Here is a 21,119-nt window from a genome sequence, read left to right on the forward strand (position 1 = left end):
TCACTCACCTCCCTGCTCAAGTAGAATACTGGCCACAGAAAGTGCTAGACAACCTGTAAGGGAAAACCAGCTCAAATCTTATCTTGACTAAGAAGTCCTTTCAGCTTCCTCCACATGCAACGAATCTCCTCCTCTTCAAAGCGTATATCCACATACCCAGAGCAGAGCATGAAGAGACTACACAAGGCAGGAAACACAAACGAGAGAGTGCGAGACACGGCGGCCGTGGCTGGTTCAAAGGTCGGGCACGTGAGTGACCGGAGTCCAGAGGGGAGAGACTGTCAGAAAGATGGTGTTGATGAAAGCCATCAACGACTGGGAACTCGGAGAAGGTCACGCAGTGGAAGTGCAAAGGGCCAAGAAGGACAATCTTGGAGAACTTATTCTAGAAGATATTGCAACGGATTACAAAGTGATAGTAATCTGAAGTGTCGTATTGGTTCCAGAATATCCAAACGCATACACAAATCATGTTGAAGTCAGTTTAATTCAAGAAAGAACCACTTAGTAGGCAATTTGGAAGTCAAGAGGAAGAGGTTTACTTCTTCATGAGAAGCAAATAGAAAAGCAGTTATCTTTAGGTTATACGTTGGTTTTAGAGGAAAAAACTACAGAGATAAAATAGAATTATTAATAAAAAGTAATAAGAGTAGTTGAGCCCTGGCTGGTGTGACTCAGTGGATTGAGCGCCAGCCTGCGAACCAAAGGGTCGCCGGTTCCATTCCCAGTCACGGCACATGCCTGAGTTGCGGGTCAGGTCCCCAGCTGGGAGCATTCGGGAGGCAACCACACATTGATATTTCTCTCCCTCTCTTTCTCCCTCCCTTCCCCTCTCTCTAAGAATATATAAATAAAACCTTTAAAAAAAAAAAAAGCTATCCCTGGCTGGCATAGCTCAGTGGATTGAGCGTGGGCTGCGAACCAAAGTGTTGCAGGTTCGATTCCCAGCCAGGGCACATGCCTGGGTTGCAGGCCATGACCCCCAGCAACCGCACATTGATGTTTCTCTCTCTATCTCTATCTCCCTCCCTTCCCTCTCTAAAAATAAATAAAATCTTTAAAAAAACATTAAAAAAAACCCCGAAGTCGTTTCCACATGAACTGATATGAAGTCAGTTATAACTTTCTCTCCTCCCCAGCTCTCTCCCTGCTGCTCTCTCCCCAGCCCACCCCGTCTTGAACACAGGGCTCCATGGTCCCCCTCTCCTCTCTGTCCTTAACTCTGTGCTGTTGTGCACAGGACAAGAAGAAAAGCCAGACTCTCGAAGTGATTTCAGTGGTTTGCTGAAGCAAGAAACCCGGGAAAGTGAAATACTGGGTAAGGGGGGGCTACTGTAGTTTGCTTCGTCTAGAGCACAGGTTCCCACCCTGGACGACCGATCCCTACGGAACCACAGACTCCAGTTCCCTGGAGCTCTCAGGACCGGTGGTCCCTAAATGGCCGCCCGCTAGCCCTGTGTAGGTCCTCGAGAATGGTGTGACGAGGGCTGGGGGGATGGGCTGGGATGGGAGTAAAAGACAGAAAACTGTACTTGAACAATAACTAAAATAAAATAAAGAAAAAAAACGGTTTGACATTAAAAAGGGACATTCATATTTGAAGTCACTGCTTTGGACACAGTGGGACCAAAACCCAGGTCCGAGGATGGTGTTTCACTGGAATTGGCTGGGGAGACATTTTAAAATCCCCAAAGTGTGTCATGTTGATGTTTTTCAAAGGTCCACAGGTGTTTTTGATGCGCCGAGGTTCGGAACTATTGAAGAGCATCTAACTCCCAGTGGATGAAGTCAGCAAAGAGTATGGCTCCATCAGGCGTTGGTGCGACATGCATGGGACAGTGCGAGCATCCCAGAGTGCACGGCGGGGTGGTGAATTGCCTTCTGCCTCAAAGGCTTGCCAAGGACAGACGCTGTTTCAAACTGTGTGAGCGGAATTGGTGTGGAATGAGCATGGAGTGAGCGGGTGGGGGCAAAGACAAGCAAACAGGCTAAAATCGGCTTTAAGATGTACTTTTGGGTACCTCCTGCCGCCCCAGTGCCGAGGGGTAAAAGGTGAGTCCAGAAGGTGGAGTGACAAGCCTGCGTGAGGTCATCCAGGGAGCTGACCGAAGGGGGGACTGCGTGAACTGTACCCTAAAAGACAAAGAGGCTTCATCTGTTGGGATCAGCCGGACGCAGGCAGGGAAGAATGTCCAGGTGTGGGAACACTTTGGAAAAGAGAGCAGAGGAGGAGGAAGAGCATGGCCCAGCGTTCCAGAAACTGCAAATATGGCCAAGTGGCAAGTGGGGCGAGCCAGGCGTCACCTCTGCAGAGATGGGGGTGGAAGCCGGACTCCGGGGGACTGCGGAGTGGGTGTGAGCGAGCCAGGAGCCGGCGGGCCCTCTGGACCAGAAGTGGGGAACCCCTGCGTGTTCAGAGAACGCGGAGTCTCGCTGGGGGGCCCCAGGAAGGGTTGTGAGCCAGCCTGCATTTGCAACGTCTTCCGAAGTTACTCTGGCTTCGTAGGTCTCTGCGGTAAGCTTAGGTTCTGATGGTGAATGGGGAATATAAATCAACCACGACAAGAAGAGTGACGTTGACAGTGATGAGAATATTGCCCAGCACGTGTCAAAAACACCTGTTTGGAGGCTAGAAGGAGGCGGCAGGGCCTGGGGACTCGCGTGCCCTGCACGCACCTGCGCGCGCGCGCCCGCCGGCGCCGGCAGCCCCTCCAGCCACGCCCACAGGTGCCGCCAGACCTCTGGGGGCGTGGCCATGTGCCGCCCCGCCCACCCGAGGCCACGTGACCTGTCAGCTCGGCGAGACGGAGCAAAATGGCCGCCGGGTGTGTGAGGGGCTACGTGCTGGAAGCCGCTTCGTCCGCATTTCCCGGTTTCTAACAGCGCCTGCGGCAAAGCCGGCCCTTCCCGCCCGAACCGTCCTTGGCCGGCTGTGAGACGGTGAGTGTCGTGGTCGGCTTCGCGGGGTGGCCGGCCGGGGAGGGGGCGAGGCCGGGGGCCCGGGCCCCCCCCCCCCACCGCGAGTGCGCGCCGGCGTGAGGGCCCGGAGGTCTCGGACTTACGGCCTCAGGTCCGTCTCACCCGGCCCGGCGGGCGCCTCGGGGCGGGGGCGGGAACGGGGGCGGGGCGCGGGTGAAACAGTTGTTTTCCCGGTGCGGAGCCGCCACCCGCGCCCCGCCGCCCGGAGTGCCCCGCCCCTGCCCTCCGCCGAGGCGGGCGCGCGCGGGGCCGGTGCTGGGGCTGCCGGGCCAGGGCCTTGGTTTCCCCGTTTGCTGTCCCCCCGGGCCCGGTGGCTCCATTGTCCTGTGCCGCCGGCCTTCAGACGCGTGGCAGCGGAGCGGCGAGCCGTCGATTTCTCGCCTGTGCGATTTATTGCCACGGGGACGATTTCTGGGTCACCACCCACGTTGGGTCATTTTTCTTTCACGTCGTTTTGACACACAGGAAGGTGTAAAACAATGAAGATCCTTTCCCTCGTAACAACTGTGTATGCAGCCCCCTCGGCCAGCCATCGGGGGCGCTGGTGCACCAGGCGGCCTTGTCCTTGGAGAGTCCCGCTCGGCTGGCCGCGGGGTGTGGCCGGGCGACGCCCCTCCGGACCCGCAGCGGGGTTCGGGTACATTTTGTGGGTGCCCGCACGTCGGCAACGCTGGGGTCCAGACCCCCGAGGGTGTCTGGAAGCGCCGCAGGGCGCCCGGCGCAAAGCCCAGGTCGGGAATCACCGCGGCCAGGTGGGGTTCTTTGTTCTCCCGCGCGGCCGGCCGGCCGGCCAGGATGCTGGGCTGAGCTGGGGCGGGAGACAGGAGTGCCTTCTCTTATCAGGCGTAGGTCCTCGTGGGAGAGCCAGCTGCCAGACGGGAAGGTGTCTTAAGTGACAAGTTTGGAAAAGGGTTGTAATGGGAACAAAAAAAACAACCACCCTAAACCAGAAGGACCCTGTGACAGGTGTAGCCCCGCCGAGGGGAGGCCGCTCAGAAAGGGGAGTGAAGAAACGGCAGCGTTCTGGGGTGGTGGCAGGGGCTGGAGTTCTCCAGTCCCCGTGTGCTCCGCACGGGTTTAACCCCTTCTCACCCGAACTGTGCAGTTGTTTAAAGATGGAGGCACTGAGGCACTGAGGCCAAGAAATGGGCCCGCCGTGATAAAGTGTTAATAGTGGAGTCAGGAGCCCACCCAAGGCAACCCGGCTCAGGGTCCGTGCTTTCTAGCACCGTGCTAAACGGTGTTTTGCGAGGAAGGCCTCTTTGAAGAGATGTCATTGAAATGAAGGTGGGACAAGGCTCCCGTTCTTGTCTGGTGTTCAGATGTGATTTCCAGTGGCCTTGTTTTTGCCCTGATGTCACGGTCAGAGTGGCCGCCTCCGGTGCTGGTGTTCTGGGAGGTGGTTTGTGTCCCCGGAGGACACCAAGGCCCGACCAAGGGGCTGCTTTTCTCTCTCTCTGCCCCGGCTCCGGGGTGCAGGCACACGGCTAGAGGGAAGGTGGGTCCCGCCCCAGGAGGGGGGGGCTGGGGGCTGAGGGCTGATGTGGACGAGGGTGAGTGGGGTGGGAAGCCGAGTGTGGCGTGAGCAGTCTAAGTTTAGGTGTCCACGGAGGGTAGGGGTGGAGGTGTCCCAGGGCAGGGACCCAGGCTGCTGAGCGTGAGCACTGTCTGGGCAGGCTTCCAGGAGAGGCGGTGCAGGAGGAGCCGCTGTCCAGGCCCACGTGTGGGGGATGGGCGTCCTCGGAGGAGGGGCAGTGAGTGCAAAGGCTGGAGAGCAGGAAGTGGCGGGGGCCCGCGCCAGACGGGCGAGCCAGGAGATTAGTCTGGCTGTGGCTGGCGCTGTGGCTGTGAGTGGGGGAGCAAGGTGGGGCCGAGGGTGGGAGGGCGACCGCCAGCTGAGGCTGGAGCTGTGGGGCCGAGCCGGGCTGTGACGGTGCCTGCCCTCGCTGTCACTGTGGAGGACTGAGTCTGTGAGTCCTCACTGCCCTGCAGGGAGCACAGCCTTGCGTAGAGGGGACTGTGGAGCCGGACCTCCACAGTGGCCGTGAAAGGCTTGCAAGGGCTTCGGGGCCTTGGCTGACTTGTGAGTAGCGAAGCCGTAATCTCCTGTTCTCCCAGCGCGAGTCTTTGGGGAACTGGGGAAGGACTTAAAGAGCAGTGTGTTTCTCATCAGTCTTGCTTCCAGGTGGCACGGGGGGCTGGGGGAGGGGAAGACGGGCGGAGGCGGCACAGGTCGGGAGACAGTCCTGGGGGCGCGGCGAGAGGCGTCGCGGGGGGCCGGTTTGGGGCCGGCACCTGGACCACAGCAGTTCCTCTTTTCTGCAGACGGGGTGGACACGGCGTGGCCTCGTGATGCCTGCCCAGCCCTGTGACTGTGACTGTGGTCGATGGGTTCCGCATGGGCACCTGACACAGTCTGGGTGGTCAGAGCCTTGTGGGGGACTTTCGGGTCTAGGATCAAGTCCAGACTTCCTCTAGTTTCAGAAACTGTTCGATTTGGGCTGCCGAGCTGTTGGCAGCCACACTCCCGCGCGCGTGGAAGCTGGTCTAGAACACAAGTGGATGGGGCCACAGAGAAGGAGAGCTCTGCCGGCACCCGAGGTCCAGGGGCACCCGTCTTCCCGCAGTGCGGTTGTGGGAAATAAACCAGTCTCCTTAACATAAATGTTCTGTTTTGCCTAATCTAGCTTAAGGTCGTCTCTTGCGCTGCTGGCAGTCTTCCTTAGCGGGTAGATGGTTCGGGCCCCAAACCCCGGCCCTGAGAGTGGGGCTGGCGGAGGTTGGGCGTCGGGAGGTGGATTGGAGGGAAGCAGAAACGGCCGCGCTCCGGGGAGAGAGGGACGCTTTGGCAGGTGGGCGTGAGGGGTGCTCGCCGTGGGGGGCAGACAGGGCGGGGCCAGGGCCGGGGGGGGGGGGATGCTGGGTCCAGGGAGCGGTGGGCAGGGCCTCCTCCCTGGCGGCCTCTCTGAGCATGAGACTTGACCCTGGGAGACGCGGGCGCACACGGATGTTGAATGTCGTTGGTGACCGTCAGCACACGTCTCTTACTGGTCTCCAGTGACGGGAGCACCCCGTCCTAGAAAACCCGGATATAAAGGTTCTAAAGAAAATTAAAAATTACATTAATGCCATTTCGGTATTTGAAAGTGTGTATATTTTAAATAGTTGAGATGCTGTATATATAGTCTTGTTCAGCTGGTTTTTTCCTCCCTGTTAATACAGCACAGGCGTTTTTCTGTCAGTACGTATTTTGGAGACATTTGATGACCGTATAGTTTTCCAGTGTGAATGTATCACAAGTTACGTAATCCTCCATCTTAAGGTTTTTGCACTATGACTAAAATTGTGTCACAATTTTAGTCATAAGTACAAAATATAAGATTAAAATCTTCATGTTTCTTGTGCTTTTAGAGTTGATTCTTAGAATGAAGTTACTGGATCAAATAACGTAGCTTTCTGGATGATTATTTAACAGTAAGGCATTATTGAGGTACAGTTTCCGTGCAGTTCATTCTTTTCAGTGTTCGGCTTTGAGTTTCGACCAAGCCAGATAACTGCGCGACTCCCACCACAGGCAGGACGTGCGGCAGTCTGAACCCCCCCGAGCTCTCTCCCACCCCGTGGTCCTTGTCTCCCTGCCCCGCTGTGACGCCCCCCGCCGTGCGGGCTGTTCCTGTCCGTGGAGTCCTCCCGCTCCGGAGTGTCGCGGTAGTGGGTGGCAGTGCAGCGGCTTCTGTCTCCTGGCCCCAGAGACGGGCTTCCGTCCCACACTCGAACCCCTGCACCTCGTGCCGGCCTCCCAAAGCCTCGGTGCGCTGCAGGGCCAGCTGGGTGATCAGAATCTCTCGCTTTTAAGGTGACTTTTGTCAGCTGAGAAGTTTCCGTTCCCATCGTCTGAATCAGCGGGCAGGGTGGCCCTGGGGACACAGTCCTGCCCCGCGGGAGCAGACGTGACTCCTCTGCGCCTGGGGACCTGTGAGACACGGGCAGAGCCTCTGCGCTGCGGAGCGCGGTTGGGGGGCGGGTGTGGCCCGCCAGGTCAGCTGACCCTGGTTCCTGTTGGGAGAAGAGGAGGGGAAAGGGGTCACCAGTCCCCTGCAGCGCTGTTCCCCCGACAGCAGACAGCAGTGGCTTGCAGTTTGGGCGGGCTCCGAGTGGTCCGTTGTCTTTTTTAAGCCATGCTTTTAGCGTTATATAAAAAAAAAATCTTTGCTCAATCTAAAATAAATCTTCGTTTTCTACTGGAAGTTTTGTGCTTTTCTACGTGACATTTAGGTGAACTCTGTGTTAGTATATGTGTTTGGTGCAAGGTGTGAGTTTTGTTTGTTTGCATTTGCTGTCCAGTTGAATACAACAAAGTCCCTGCTCTTTGGGGACTCGGACTCTAGTTGTGGCAGATGGACAGTGAGCACATGTGTGTCGCATTTCTGACGGTGGTGAGTGCCACGGAGAACACGGAGTCCCAGCAGGGCTGGGACTCGGGGGCGGGGCAGTGTGGGGACCGCTGTGGAGCGTGAGGCTGTGACTGTTTTACGTGGCACGGGCAGACCCCCTGGCAAGGCCACTGAAGGACGTGATGGAGCGGCCAGGGGCCCGTCTGGGGGGAGAGAGGCTGGGCAGACGGAAAGGCTGGTGCAGGGGCCCCAGGGCGGCGCGGTGCTGGGCGTGTTCGAGCCGGGAGGAGGGTGAGGAGCGGTGGCAGGTGAGGCCGGAGGTGACACGCTGCCCCTTACACTGAGGGCCTGACCTTGAGTGCTCGGAGAGGCCAGCGGAGGGCTGCGAGCGAGGAAGGACCAAACGGGACTCAGGGCCACTCACAGGGGAGGTCTTCAGCCGGCAGCTGCGGCCGCAGCCTTGCCTGGGCGCTCGGTAAAGACTCAGGGTCAGGGCCGCGCCCAGACCCCGGCAGAATCCCTGGGGGAGCGCCAGCCCTCAGGGCTCTCCGAGGCCTCTGCGGGATTCCGAGGCGTGTTCCAGTTTAAGAAGCTCTGGGCCAGCTTACAGCTTCGCAGAGTTGCTGTGCTTGCCTTGCGGGGGTAGACTGTGGGGCAGGCAAAATGGAGGTAGGAAGAGCCCTTGGGATCTAGATGAAGGTCACGGGGGCTTGAACCAGCACAGCTGTGATGGAGCTGGTGAGTTGTGCCGTGTATTTTGCAGGTAGAACCAAGAGGATTTGCTAAGAGAGTGACCCTGTGTGAGAAGTCGAGGCCGGTCATAGGTTTTGGTGTTGGAAGATGGGAACTGGAGCTGCCGTCTCCTGGGGGAGGCAGACGACAGGGGCAGCAGGGGAGCCCCCTTCTCCTCTCTGGGGGGGCCCCGAGGGAGGGGTCCGGAGTTGGGAGCTGGGATGAGTTAGATTGACCCGAGTGTGTGTCTCGGAAAGACAGGGTGGGCATTTGGAAGCTTGTAGCTGAGCAAACCTGGGCCCATCCCTGTGGTGCCTGGGTGCATGACCCAGCAATTCCTGTTGAGGAAAACAGGTTTTTATTCGCAGGATTCCAGCCTCGGGGGTGCCGGGAGCTCTCTGCTCAGAGCCCTGCTCTCCCACGCGACCCAGCACTTCCCCTGCTCCCCACCGGGCTGCGAGCCACACCAGGCCCAGAGGTTCCCCGTGGCCTTATCCGTTCTTAGGCTGGCCTCCCCAGCAAGTCTCCACCCCCTCTGGAATGTGCACTGTGGGTGTCGGGGGCCCCGCCAGGGTCCCGCAGCAGCCCTCTCCTCCAGCATCTGGGGTGTGTTGTCCTCAGCCTCCATGTAGTGGTCCAGGAAAGCATGTGCCGTGTTGCACTGCGCCGTGGTGGGGTCCAGGGAGGCATGCCTCCCAGAGAGTGGTTTCCATATGTCCTTCGGAGATGCAGAAGTCAGCATTTCCCAGGCATCCCCCACGAATCTGTGCGTGGTCAGGCAGGTGCCCGTGATTCCCAGCTCCGTCAGCTCTGCCGCTGGCTTCCCCAGGCCGGCTTCCCAACGGGGCTCCCCTTTCTGAGTCCAGCCCCCACTCAGTACCGCCGCACGCCTGCTTCCTACCTCACCGGGCTGCGTGGCGGGAGCCTGACTGCAAACTGCACGGCTGCTTGCTGCTCTCTCCCTCGGGCCGCGTGGCCCCGCCCCCCAGCGCCCCGTCCCCACGGCGGCCTGCTCAGAGGAGCAGACGTAGCTCCCCGCTGGCTGCAGGCGGCGTGGCTGAAGCTCTCACGGCTGCGTGTGGCTTCCTCGAGACCCCGTGGAGTACCACCTTCTTTTCGCTGCCCTCCCTTATTTTAAATGCTGACCCGGAGCTTCCCACGTGACCTTATACCCAGCCCTTCCTGTCATGGGCTACTTTTGCCAGTTCCCCTTTGTTTTTGGTCTTCTTTCGGCTGCCGTCTTTAGTCAGGGCGAGCGTTCTTCCTGGACACCGGAGCCTCCACCCCCTGCCTCGGGAGCAGGTGCTATGTCAGGGCTACCTTGGAGTCTCATCCACATTTCTCCCTGGGCGGTAGCACAGGTATTAACTTGCCCTTTGCAATGCCAAGTATCTTAAGTGCCCATGCGTCCCCCATGCATGGCTGTGGGGAGTATGCTCTGTTTGGGGGGGTTGGGGGGCTCGCTCCGTATCCTGTTACGGGCTGAGCTGGGGTGCTTTGTTTCCAGTCCTGCCAGGGGAGATGTATCGGTACAAGTTAAGGTCAGACTTTCGTTTCGTATTCACCAATTATGTGTATTTTATCTAATCTGCTTTCACAGGCATTGGAACCACAGCTCTCTGTGAAGATGTCAGTTCTGATATCACAGAGTGTGATAAATTATGTAGAAGAAGAAAACATTCCTGCTCTGAAAGCTCTTCTGGAAAAATGCAAAGATGTGGATGAGAGAAATGAGGTGAGACCGAGTGTCTGAAATTCAGTTCTTTCATGGCCGTTTGGGGACTGCCTGCTGCTGTGTGCTCGGTGGTGTGCTGAGGACGGCGGCTGTGCTGGCAGTGCCAGCGTGAAAGCAGGACACCGATTCTCACAGTGGGAGGGCGTCAGACTCCTTGTTTCTGGAACGCGTCCGAACTTACGTAAATGATTGCGTATTGAATTGAGATTTAGGGGTGGCTTTTTTGCAGATGGAATAATCGATGTTCAGGAAGTTTGATGACTAAAATCTAAAGTGTTTCCAGGAAGCTTCAGAGAGCTTCCAGACCCAGCTTTCCTATAAATAGACTAACGAAACAAAATTAGGACTTTCTGGGATGTTTTCTTTAATGGGGCCCCAGTTCCCTTTCTGAGCTGTTCCTTCCGCACGCCGAGGGGTTTTAAAGGCCCTCCATCTCCGAGAGTGAGTTCAATAGGCCGTGCGTCCTCTCCAGTGGACAGGGAGGTATAACGTGTACTCACCGTTTTCATCAGCTTTAGATACTTCTCTTCGACAATACCAGTAAATAAAATGTTGATCTTACTTCATCCTGAACAGCCACGCTGCAACATTTTATGGGCTAATACACCTTTTGCATGAATTTTTAATGGCAAAGTATGTATTTGTTTTTTGAAACTTAATAAAAATAATTTTGTTTCTTAAAACTGTGTTTTCAATATAGTGTAATTTTTTTTGCCGGTGGTTAAGATGATAAGAAGTGATTTTAGTTTTCACATATACATATGTAAATATGAATGTGTGAACTTTTGTGCCTTTAGTTCTGATGATTTGTCAAATACATATTATTAAAACCACATTCTGTATTATAACCTAACTGGATTGTTAGAATTTGGTTACCATAGGTATCCTAAGATTTTTATATACTTGTGATAATTCTTTTCAGAGCCTGGTAATACTCGTATACTGATTCCAAATGAAATTTCAGTGCCATAAGAAGATTACTCATGTTGTAGTAAAAAAAAAAGTTTTACTTTTTTCTTGGTTGCATTATTAGGAAACTGGAAACTTGAGATCTCAAGGGTGTTTCTAACTTAAAGAAATTCTGTAACCGGCACTGAATGTCGTGTTAGGGAAATGTAAGCGTGTGCCTTTGGCGGTTCGGCCGCAGCGCAGCGCCCTGACGAGCTCTCTGTGCCCTTCGCCTCCCGCAGTGCGGCCAGACCCCGCTCATGATAGCCGCGGAGCAGGGCAGCCTGGAGATAGTGAAAGAGCTGATTAAGAATGGAGCTAACTGCAACCTGGAAGACTTGGTATGTGTTGAAACAACTTGCCTTCGTTTTCTTTTCCTTTGCTGTTTGTTTTACAAAGTGACTCGGAAATAACAGGTTACAAATTACACTAGCAGTTATATATCATCTTTGGCTGCAGCGGGCCAAGTTAACCTTTTGAGAAGGGGGAGGTTTTCACTCTGAAGGAAGGTTCTCAGCACCTCCTGGTTTCAGATGCCGACGGCGCGGGCAGGGTAGGAAGCGTGCGCACACGAGTTAAACGCCTGCCTGAGAGACGCCCGCCTGGGAACCAGGCTGTCACACAGCTCCCTGGGGTGTCCCCTCATTGCGGTGGGTATCATCGCATCCGTCACGTGGTGGTGGCGGCTGGGAAGCCGTGCCCCCCCCCGACAGCACTCCGAGGGGCGGTCCGCTCGGGCCCCGCAGTGGTTTGTAGGCTAGAAGATTTTTCCACGCCTGTGTTTTAAAATTTATTGTCTTAAATCGATGGTTTTTATTGAATGGTCATTTGAATTCAGTGGCACCCAGGAATCAAAGTTCGGACAGCACACTTGTGGCCTGTGTCTAAAAAAGGGAGAAGAGCTCTTTCTCTAGCGCATGCTCTCCAGCTGTCGCGGGTCGCTCCAGTTTGGCGGCCCGCCAGCGTGCGCTGGCGTCTCCACTGCCCTTGCTTTGCATCGCAGTACAGAGCGGTGGGGGCTGGCCACGAGACTGGCTTTGAGGTTTTGACAGGCATCTTTTCTCCTTTGTACAAAACACACTGTGTGATTAGAAGTCTGGCGAGAAGACTGAGCAAGCAGCTGTGGGACCACGTCTGCGCCGTGCAGTCACACACGCAGACGGAGGGCCCCCCCGCCCCCCCCGCCCCCCCGCCGGGGCTCGGCTCCCTGTGGCTTGGGAGTCGGGTGGGTCCGTCGTGTCAGTGGGGTACGATCGTGTGGTACGGACGCTCGGCTTTCTTGTCCTCAGCTTGAAGTAGTGTTTCGGTTTTGAAACAGCAACACCTGTGTTTGTGTGTTCAAGGATAACTGGACTGCACTCATATCAGCCTCCAAGGAAGGGCACGTGCACGTGGTGGAAGAGCTGCTCAGGTGTGGGGCCGACGTGGAGCACCGAGACATGGTACGCGGGCCCTGGGCCGTGGGCGTGAGCCGGCTGCCGCGCAGCGACGGTGACGGGCGGGCGGGAGCTCTCGTGTCGTTGCGTGTGCGGGGACGTCACGGTGCTTTCAGGGGCTGGGGCTGGGCGTGGGAGTGACCCTCAAGAAGGTTTCAAAACTCAGGTGGTGTGATACGCCTCTTTTAGAATAGTCTTAGTCGTCACTTTTAGAGTTTAAAATTCAGAAATATTGTTAAAAATACTCATTACCCTTTAATGTGCCAGTGTTTTAGAATTTATGAGAGAATTATCTATTTAAGAGGGACATAGCATCGTTTTTAAAATATTTTTGTTGTAATTTTCAGTATAATAGTTACAAATTTATTTATATATTTTTAAAGATTTTATTTATTCATTTTTAGAGAGGGAGGGAGGAGAGAGAGAGAAATATCCATGCATGGTTGCCTGTCACACGCCCCCTACTGGGGACCTGGCCTGCAACCCAGGCATGTGCCCTGACTGGGAATTGAACTGGCGACCCTTTGGTTCACTTGCTGGTGCTCAGTCCACTGAGCCACACCAGCCAGTCTGTAACTTTATTTTTAAAATGTAATCATGTTCAGACATGCTATCTATACCCATTGTAAGCTTAATGATATGATTCTTAATTATCTTGGCTACTTATGTATATTGGCATCTGCTTAGAGCACAAAAATAAAGAAAGGGATTATTTTTGGCTTATTCATTCTGCAAAATGTTTAGTCTTCTCAAAAGTTAATTTTCACAGTGGGAGAAAGAAAGGAATCGATCCGCTTTGACATGTAAAACCTGGGTTACTTTGCTGATGACGTTTCATGAAGCATGGAGGGTCCGCGTGCTTGAGAAACTGCCGCATTCCACCGTCTCACTCAGGCTGTGTGCTGTTCCTTGTTCCAGGGCCGGATCCGGGCCGGCGGCGGGTTCTGCTCTCGGCGGCGCGGCTCCGGGGTGCAGCCTGGGGGAGGCGCCCTTGCTCGGAGTCACTCGGCCGCGGGGCAGGCCGCTGAGTTTTGAGCCCGTGTGTGCGGGAGAGTGAGGGTGTGTGGAGCATGCGTGACAAAGGTGCAAAACCTCATAAACTGTGTAGAAAGTGATTTCTTAAACATTTTTAGTTCTTCACATTTCTGTTTCCCCTAAATAATTATCACGACACATTTTGACGTTTAAAGGGTCTGTGCGTGTGCATGTAGGACACCACCGGCCGGGGAAACCGGGCGCTGTGTCTTGCTGAGGAGTCAGTGCTAGGGGCCCTCACCGCGGAGGGCTGGGGGGCGGCGGGCTGGGGGGCGGAGGGCTGAGGGGCGGCGGGAGCCTTGAGCTGTGAGGGAAGGTGTGGCCCCTGCGACTCGGGTGGGGCGAGGAGGGTTACCCTGCAGGGTTGCTGGGGTTCGGGAGCCATTCCGGGGCCCAGTGTCAGCACGTCTAGTGGGCAGTCTTCCCCGAGAGGGCCCGAGTGGCTGGCGGACTGCAGCCCCCGCTGAAGGCGGCGGTCCCCACCTTCCTCCTTTGCCCACCTGGGCAGAGTCGTCGCAAGGGCAGGTGCGTATCTGGAGTCTTGCAGAGGGAGGGGCGTGGGATCGAAACAGGCCTGCCCGGAGTTTCACAGGTGGAAGTATCGGTGGGGGGGAGGGATCTGACTGGACTGAACCGTCCAGCCCTGCAGTGTCTCCTGGCGCCGCCGCCGCCACCGCTGCAGACGGCTCGTCCGGCATCTGTGGACAGTCTCCTTCCCCTTGGGCTGCCCGGCACTCCTCACGGTGGGGGTGGGACTGCGCTGCACTGGGCCGGGCACCACGGGCCCGAGCGGCCCTCCTCGGAGCCCCGCGTCTTGGCACCTGGTGGCGACGCTGACCTTGATCTCCTCACTGTCAGATCACTCTCTTTCCCTTCGTGGGCACTCAGTGTTTGCGGGGGGGCGGGGGGCACTTTAATACCGTGCACAGTAGCCCGGCTTTGACGACACGTTCTCTGACGTGTTGTTGCACCCGCCGGTTTGCGGCCTGCAGCGGCGACTCCCGGGGTGTGGTCGTGGGGGCTCCTCTCTTCCTCTCGTCCCCCTGCTCGTCCCCCTGTTCGTTCATCGCAGCTCTTCTGGGAAGGAGCACTCCCCCACTCCGTCTGTCCCAGACATAAACACACGTGGGCTCACGAACGAACGTCTCTCTCACTCTGTGAGCTGTCATTCAGTTCTCTCCCTGGTTTGTTGCTCAGGCTGGTCCGGCTTTGGCCGTGGGAGCTTTTGCACCCTTGTAAGACGCCCTGCCCTCTGATTGACTTCCCACGTTGTTTAAGTGCGCCCTTACTGTCTGGCACCACGAGGTGCTTCAGGCCCAGGTTCATCTCCCGTGTTCCCTCGCTCACCTTCCCGACTGTCTGCCCTGGACTGTTTTCCACGGAGCCTTGGTCCCCAGGCCTGGACAGCGGTAGTGAGAAATCAGTCCTCAGGTGTTAGGGGTGCTTATTGCTGCCGGGGTTCGCTGGTCGTAGCCCCCCTTGACGGAGAGACGTGGGAGTACGTGCGGGCGCTAACTCGGGTGCGCCCGTACGTTCCTCTCTGCGCCTGACCGTGTGCGCGAGTGCGTCTGTGTTTCGGGGCGAGGCCTGACGCCGCCAGCTCCGTCCGTGCAGCCTCCTCCCGCTCCTCCCCTCGTGGCTCCTCCCGGACGGTGACAAACCTGGCCCTTACTGTGTGCGCGCTGGGTTTGCGCATCTGTCAGCCCTGGGGGACAGACAGAGTGGTTGCAGAATTCCTAGCCCATATCCAGAGAGAAACAAATTTACCTACTAAGTACGGCGTTTGTGTACGGTTATTTTGGTTTTTAGCATTATTCAGTCCAAATATGTTTTCCAAAGTTACCAAGGGTCAGCTTCTGAGTAATTATGTGCTTCAGTTGTGACATAGTTAGATTCATTTGTCCCAGGCTGTGTCTTCGTGTACCCTGGTTGACTTTTAAGAATATTTCCTGCAGTAGAATTCGCTGTCTGTGGCGGGTGTGTTCTTTGGTTTCTGACGAGTGCGTGACGCCGTGTGCCCACCCCACGGGCCTGTGCGGGGCCTGTGCAGGGCAGTGTCACCGCTTCACCTGCCCCGAGCTGCGGCTGTGGGGTCAGCCCTCCGCTCACTCCCCAGCCCCTCGCCGCCACGGACCTGGTCTCCCGTCCTACCATGCTGCCTTTTTCAGATTAGGACAAGTACTTCTTAACTCTCTTTTTTTAGTGATGATGAAACAAAATCAGAAGAACTGATTTATATTCTCAGAATCAAAGAATTGGTCCAAGTACTGATTTTTAAGAAAATAAAATGTTTCTTATAATTTGATTACATTGGTCTCTTTTATTGAATTGTATTATAGCTAAAGGGAAAATTACTCAAAAAGAGAAGATTGCTTCTGTAGCATAGAAAACAGAAAGTTACCCTGCTGTTAATTCACACTGATGACATCGTTTGCCCTGGAAACCCTGATCCGCAGGTCCCTGCCTGAGTGCCCTCTCTCTCAGCAGGAGGCCCTGTGTGGCCTGGGCCCGAGGGTGTGCTGACACTCGGCAGCAGGGCGTGCTTGCCGGGACCCGCTCCGGGAGTCTGGGCGCAAACAAGGAGGGGACTGTCTCAGGACAGAGCATGTTTTGAAGAAAAGGTTTCAAGCAGCTAAGACAGATCTTGGGAAAAGTCCGACATAAGTGTTCCACGTTTCAGTGTTTGTGGCGCAGTGCTGCGTTTGGAGTGTTTATTTGTGGGCTTCTTTTAGGTACTTTTGTGCACAGGGTCCAGCAGAAGGAAGGCCTGTCTGTGTGTGGCTGGTGGGGTGATACTATCGGCGTAATGATGCATAGTTTTAATGTGAACACTTCACCTGAAATGTCATATGGTGTGGTTGAGTGTGATATCGTTATGTTACGGAATTACATGCTTAGGATTTTGCAGTAAAAGATTTTATAATAAAAAAGGGGTGTTATTTGTGCCCGACCCCGTATTTCTCTGGGGAGCGTGGGAACTTAAAACTATATAGTAGTGCCCTCATAAAGCAATGGTTTTATAAATAATAGTCACAGAAGGAACTTCGTTAATGGCATTTTTGTGCTTGGAGACTCTTCAAATTTTCTTCCCTCCACCATTTTCTCAGGGAGGATGGACAGCTCTCATGTGGGCGTGTTACAAAGGCCGCACCGAGGTGGTGGAGCTGCTCCTTTCCCACGGCGCCAACCCCAGCGTCACCGGTCTGGTAAGCATGGAGAGACCCCTCCTGTGCTGGGAGCGGTGCGTTCTCCTAGCAGATGCTTCAGGCTGCTCATACTCCGGGCTTGACAGCGAGTAGAAGTGACCTAGATTGTCGTCTTTGTTTTTAAGATTTTATTTTTCTATTTTCAGAGAGGAGGGAAGAGAGGGGAAAAGAACGGGAGAGAAACATTGATGTGTGAGAGATACATTAATTGGTTGCCTCTTGTATGCCCCCTACTGGGGACGCGGCCTGCAACATGTTGCCTGACTGGGAATCAAACCGGCGACCTTTTGAATTTCAGGCCGGCACTCAATCCACTGAGCCACACCAGCCAGAGCAACCTAGATCTTCTTAAAGATAAAGATAAAGAATGTGATTTTAAAGTGCAGTGAGACTTTTTTCTCAAGCTCAGCTTATTTCTTAGTTTTTATCAACAAAAGGCAACCCTTAGAGCTTAAATGTTAATTATAACTGGTGTAACATTTCAGAAGGAGTTTTAAATTCTGAAGACATCTTACCTGTTTTCTGTGGGCACATATTCTTCATCTAAACTTTTTTTTTAAATAGACATTTTTCTGGGCATTTTACAGATGGTGATACACACATCCCTACTTTGTGTGACTCTTGATCTCAGACTGCAGATTAAGAGACTTTCATAATGGATCCTTTCACAATATGTGTGTATCAGATCATGCTGTACACTTGAAATGTCTCACAGTTTTACCAGACGTACCTTGATAAAGCTGAAAAAAGAAATGTATTTTTATTCAAATTAATGGAGGTGTTATATAAGAAAAGTTTCCTATTTCTATTGTTAGCCTTACCCATTGGCTAGATAATCGCATCAAATGTGTTGACTCTGTAAAAAAATAAATGAGCTCATAATATTTATTTAAGGTTGAGTGCATCTTAGCTGTCAATTATATATTATGAGTATCGTGTGTTTTTAAAGTGGAGAACGGTCTGTAACTTGATTTTTAAAACATTACTTTGTGTTATTCCATTTATTTACTTTTCTTAGTGAATGCATGCTGTGAATATCCACCTAAAAGATTTTTTCTCTCCCTCGCTCCCTGTCTTCCTTCCTTCCCTCTCCTCCTGGCCGCCCGCCTGCGCCCTGCCTCCCAGCAGTACAGCGTCTACCCCATCATCTGGGCGGCAGGGAGAGGCCACGCGGACATAGTGCACCTGCTGCTGCAGAACGGCGCGAAGGTCAACTGCTCCGACAAGGTGGGTCGGCGGGGCCGCCCGGGCCGTCCGGACGGTGCCCTTTGGTGGGTGCGTCTTGGGACGCGTGTTTGCGTACATCTCACGAGGCTGCCAGGACGTGCCTTCCAGTGACGCGTATCAGGACACTTTATGTGGATACACACCTCGCAGACGGTCCTTCCGTTGCTTCCATGTCACGGTCATCATTCTCAGGAAGACAGACGGGGCATTCGCCGTCTTCACTGTTTGGATTTTTCTTTACAACTTTTCTTCCTAACTTTAGTCCCGTCTGCTTTTCGTGTTGTTGCCAGAATGGTCTTTCTAAAATTCCAGTTATCTCTGTCCTATGCTTAACGTCCTGGAGACGCCAAGCCCCGGTATGCCGTGTGAAGATGGGCCCTGCCTCCCTTCCTGCCCCTTCTCCTGCCCTCTGCACCCCACATGACCTTGTGAACCGTATCTTACCAGGGTGGCTTGTTGGAACGTTTCTTAGGCTAGGAGAGACCTAAACCCATTTGTAGGAAGGGGGAGTCAAGGGGAAAGACTGGGTGATGGGGGAGGAAGTCACTGAGCACGTTTTTAGGTGAACCAGGAAAACAGGATCCGCAGTGCACAGGGAGGGGCTGGATGTATTGGGGGTAGAGGCCAGGAGTCAGGGCGAGACAGAGAGACTTGTGGAGGCGGTTCTGAGTGCTGCCGCAGAAGCGTCTGCCATGCCGGGCGAGAGGTTGGGAAGCCTTTGGTGACAAGAAGGGAGGGGCCTGCCGAGGAGGGGGCGCCATGGGGGGCTGTGGCTCCGGTGCCGCCCAGTGCTCTGCCGACCTGCAGCCGGCGTTCGCACGACCACGCCGTCTTTGAGGACGTCCGAGGTGTCTGATTTGTAGACTTGGGGAAGGCGTTTCAGCCAGAGGAACGTTATCCACAAAGGGAGAGGCTAGAAAAGAATTTAATTCTGAGAGAAGGTAGATGCTGGAGAGAAAATGGGAAGCTCCTCAAGGGTTCCTTATTCTGTCTAAGGCTGCTCCAAGGCCTCGGCCTTGACCTCTGCCCCCCCCACCCTTCATTAGGCTCCGCCCCCGAGGGCTGTCCTGGGCCCCACCCTCCAGAGCCCCAGGCTACAGCTTTCAACAGTTCGGTTCCAAGATGTTTGATGTCCAGGGGTGTCCAACCTTCTAGGGACTCTGGGCCACACTCGAAGAAGAAGAGTTGTCTTGGGCCCCACGTTAGGTACACAAACACTAACGAAAACTGGTGGGCAAACAAAAGGGATTTAAGTCGGTTCACGGTTTTCTGTGGGGCCGTGTTCATGGCCGTCGGGCCACATGCAGGCCATGGGCTGGGCACCCTGAGTGGGCTTCCTGGGGCAGTAGCTGCCAGCCACAGGTAGCTATTTAGACTTACGTCGATTAAAATAAGGTGAAATAACTCAGCTTCCCAGTCAGACTTGCCACATTTCCAGGGCTCGACAGCCTCGGGTGGCTAGTGGCTGCCGCTGCGGCTGCTGCAGAGGCAGGCTTCACGGAGGTCCGTTTCCACCTGCGGTCTCCCGGGCAGCTGGAGGTCACGGTGGGTGTTGGTGCGTCTCCTGCCTGCCAGGCTCCCCAGAGCAATAAAAACATTGCTATTTTATGCACGATTTATAGTCTTTGATGCCTTTTGAGTCCTGTTCCAGCAGAAGGTTCTTAGTGCGGTGTCTAGGCTGCAGTGTCTTCCGTCAAGTGCGGAGCTGACGTGGGGCGTGGGCGAGAGTGCAGACTGGAACCAGGCTTGCTGGTTGGTCGTGGGCCCGGCTCCCCTCTGGCTCCCCTCTTCACAGCGCTGTGACCTTGAGCCCGCACCTAACCTCTCAGGGCCTCATGTGCCGCGGCGGGAAAGGGTGACACTGCCCCATCTCCTTATTTGTGTGGTAAAGATTCCAAGAGTTTACATTAAAGTAGTTCAAGCTCTTTTTGCCTGTAGTCAGACTGTTGAACTTTCAGTTATATTTCACAAGATACGGGAAGCAACGAAAGCTTGTTGAACGGTAGAGTGTGGGCCTTCATGATGGAGAGGTCGGCACTCACCGACTGTAGAAGGCGAGGCCGGGTAAAAGACGCTCCGCGCAGCGGTCAGTCACCTCTCCCGGGAAAACAAAGGGGGGTACGCTTTCGCTGCGGTTAGGGCTCTGCTGGGTGTGCGCGGTGATCCGAGACACTTGAAGGGGGACCTTTATCAGCATTCGCGGCGCAAGTTTCTTTTCATGCAGCGTTGGTCACAATTCTACATGTGTTGTTCGTTTTTACAGTACGGGACCACCCCTCTGGTGTGGGCTGCTCGGAAGGGCCACCTGGAGTGTGTCCGGCATTTGCTGGCCTCGGGGGCTGACGTGGACCAAGAAGGCGCAGTGAGTGTCTTTCCTGTTTCTCCCCTGGTAATGGAGACGTGTTTCTAGTTGTAAGGGGGAGAGGTTTTTTTTAGTGTACACCTAGAGAAATTTCCCACAGTTTGTAAGTGATGCTTAGAAAAATAAGCATTTTCTTGCTGTTATCCTGATAAATATGTTATAGATATTATGTACTGTAAATTTTTGCTCTTAAGGATCCATTCTTAACGCACGTAAATTTTGGGAGGCTACAAATAAAGAATATTGTTCAGTGATCTTAGTGTAATTAAAATAGTCTCAAATCAAATGGTTTGAAATACATGAATTATGGGAAAAGGGTTTTGTTTAAAATTTATTTAAATTAGAAAGTAATACTGTAATATTTGTATATTCTTAACTGTGAATTATTTTCGTTCTTCAATAGACAGATTTAAAAATATAAAAATATCGGAAATTGGATGTCTAAACCTAGAAAGCTTTAAAAGTGGTTCAAATACAACCAACTCACAGTTACTAGTCGCTCCCTGAGCCCCTGCTGTGGAGCCAGCCGGGTGAGGGGTGCTGGAGGAGCCCCCACACGCTGCTTCTCTGCGCGTGGGGCGGGGCTGCGCCCAGGCGCCGCTGCAGGCTGGACGGGCTCTCCCGGTGAGGGTGCGGCTCACAGCAGAGCAGAACCTGCAGAAGGGACTTCAGTACTTGTAGTAGTGGGGCAGACTCTTCCGTTAGGTGATCGTAGTTATACATTGGAGGTGCCGTTTTTGAAAGAGCAACTGGAATAGGAGTCTTCAAAAATGGGGTCTCCGGATCACGGTAGAAGACAGCAGACTACGTTGTACTTTTATTAAAATATCCTGTAGCCAGGCAGTCATGTTTTCAGTTTTTTCCCATAGATTTGGCTGTAGACCGCTCTTTGTTGAGTCTGAAAGACCGCACTTGGGGTACTTTAGTTTAGAATGAGTTTAATTTTGAACCGTCGGGTCAACCGTGTGAGACGGTGCCGGGAGGGTGCATGGCTGCAGCGAGCCCCTTGCAGGGCGGCGAGCGAGCGGAGAGCTGAAGGGCCGGGCGTGCTGCCGCCCCGGGGCG

The 21,119-nt window shown here is 54.4% G+C and overlaps 1 protein-coding gene across 9 annotated transcripts in view; it reads left to right on the top strand.

Moving 5' to 3' along the window:
* The first annotated feature begins 2,790 nt into the window (after positions 1–2,790).
* KIDINS220 (kinase D interacting substrate 220) overlaps positions 2,791–21,119 on the top strand; it is a 71,449-nt gene continuing 53,120 nt past the window's right edge. For 5 of the 9 annotated variants that reach the window (XM_045844681.1, XM_045844686.1, XM_045844687.1 and 2 more), the window contains exons 1-7: positions 2,791–2,940; positions 9,706–9,840; positions 11,031–11,129; positions 12,132–12,230; positions 16,367–16,465; positions 17,591–17,692; positions 19,956–20,054. In XM_045844681.1, the coding sequence (XP_045700637.1) occupies positions 9,733–9,840; positions 11,031–11,129; positions 12,132–12,230; positions 16,367–16,465; positions 17,591–17,692; positions 19,956–20,054 (606 nt within the window). In that variant the 5' untranslated portion in view covers positions 2,791–2,940; positions 9,706–9,732. Of the gene's footprint in view, positions 2,941–4,766; positions 4,827–9,705; positions 9,841–11,030; positions 11,130–12,131; positions 12,231–16,366; positions 16,466–17,590; positions 17,693–19,955; positions 20,055–21,119 lie in introns of those variants that run through there. The other 4 variants (XM_045844685.1, XM_045844688.1, XM_045844690.1 and 1 more) reach the window with 2 other exon arrangements.

Source organism: Phyllostomus hastatus, unplaced genomic scaffold, assembly GCF_019186645.2.
Source record: "Phyllostomus hastatus isolate PE091 unplaced genomic scaffold, TTU_PhHast_1.1 phas_contig_402, whole genome shotgun sequence".
Classification (NCBI taxonomy): Eukaryota; Metazoa; Chordata; class Mammalia; order Chiroptera; family Phyllostomidae; genus Phyllostomus; species Phyllostomus hastatus.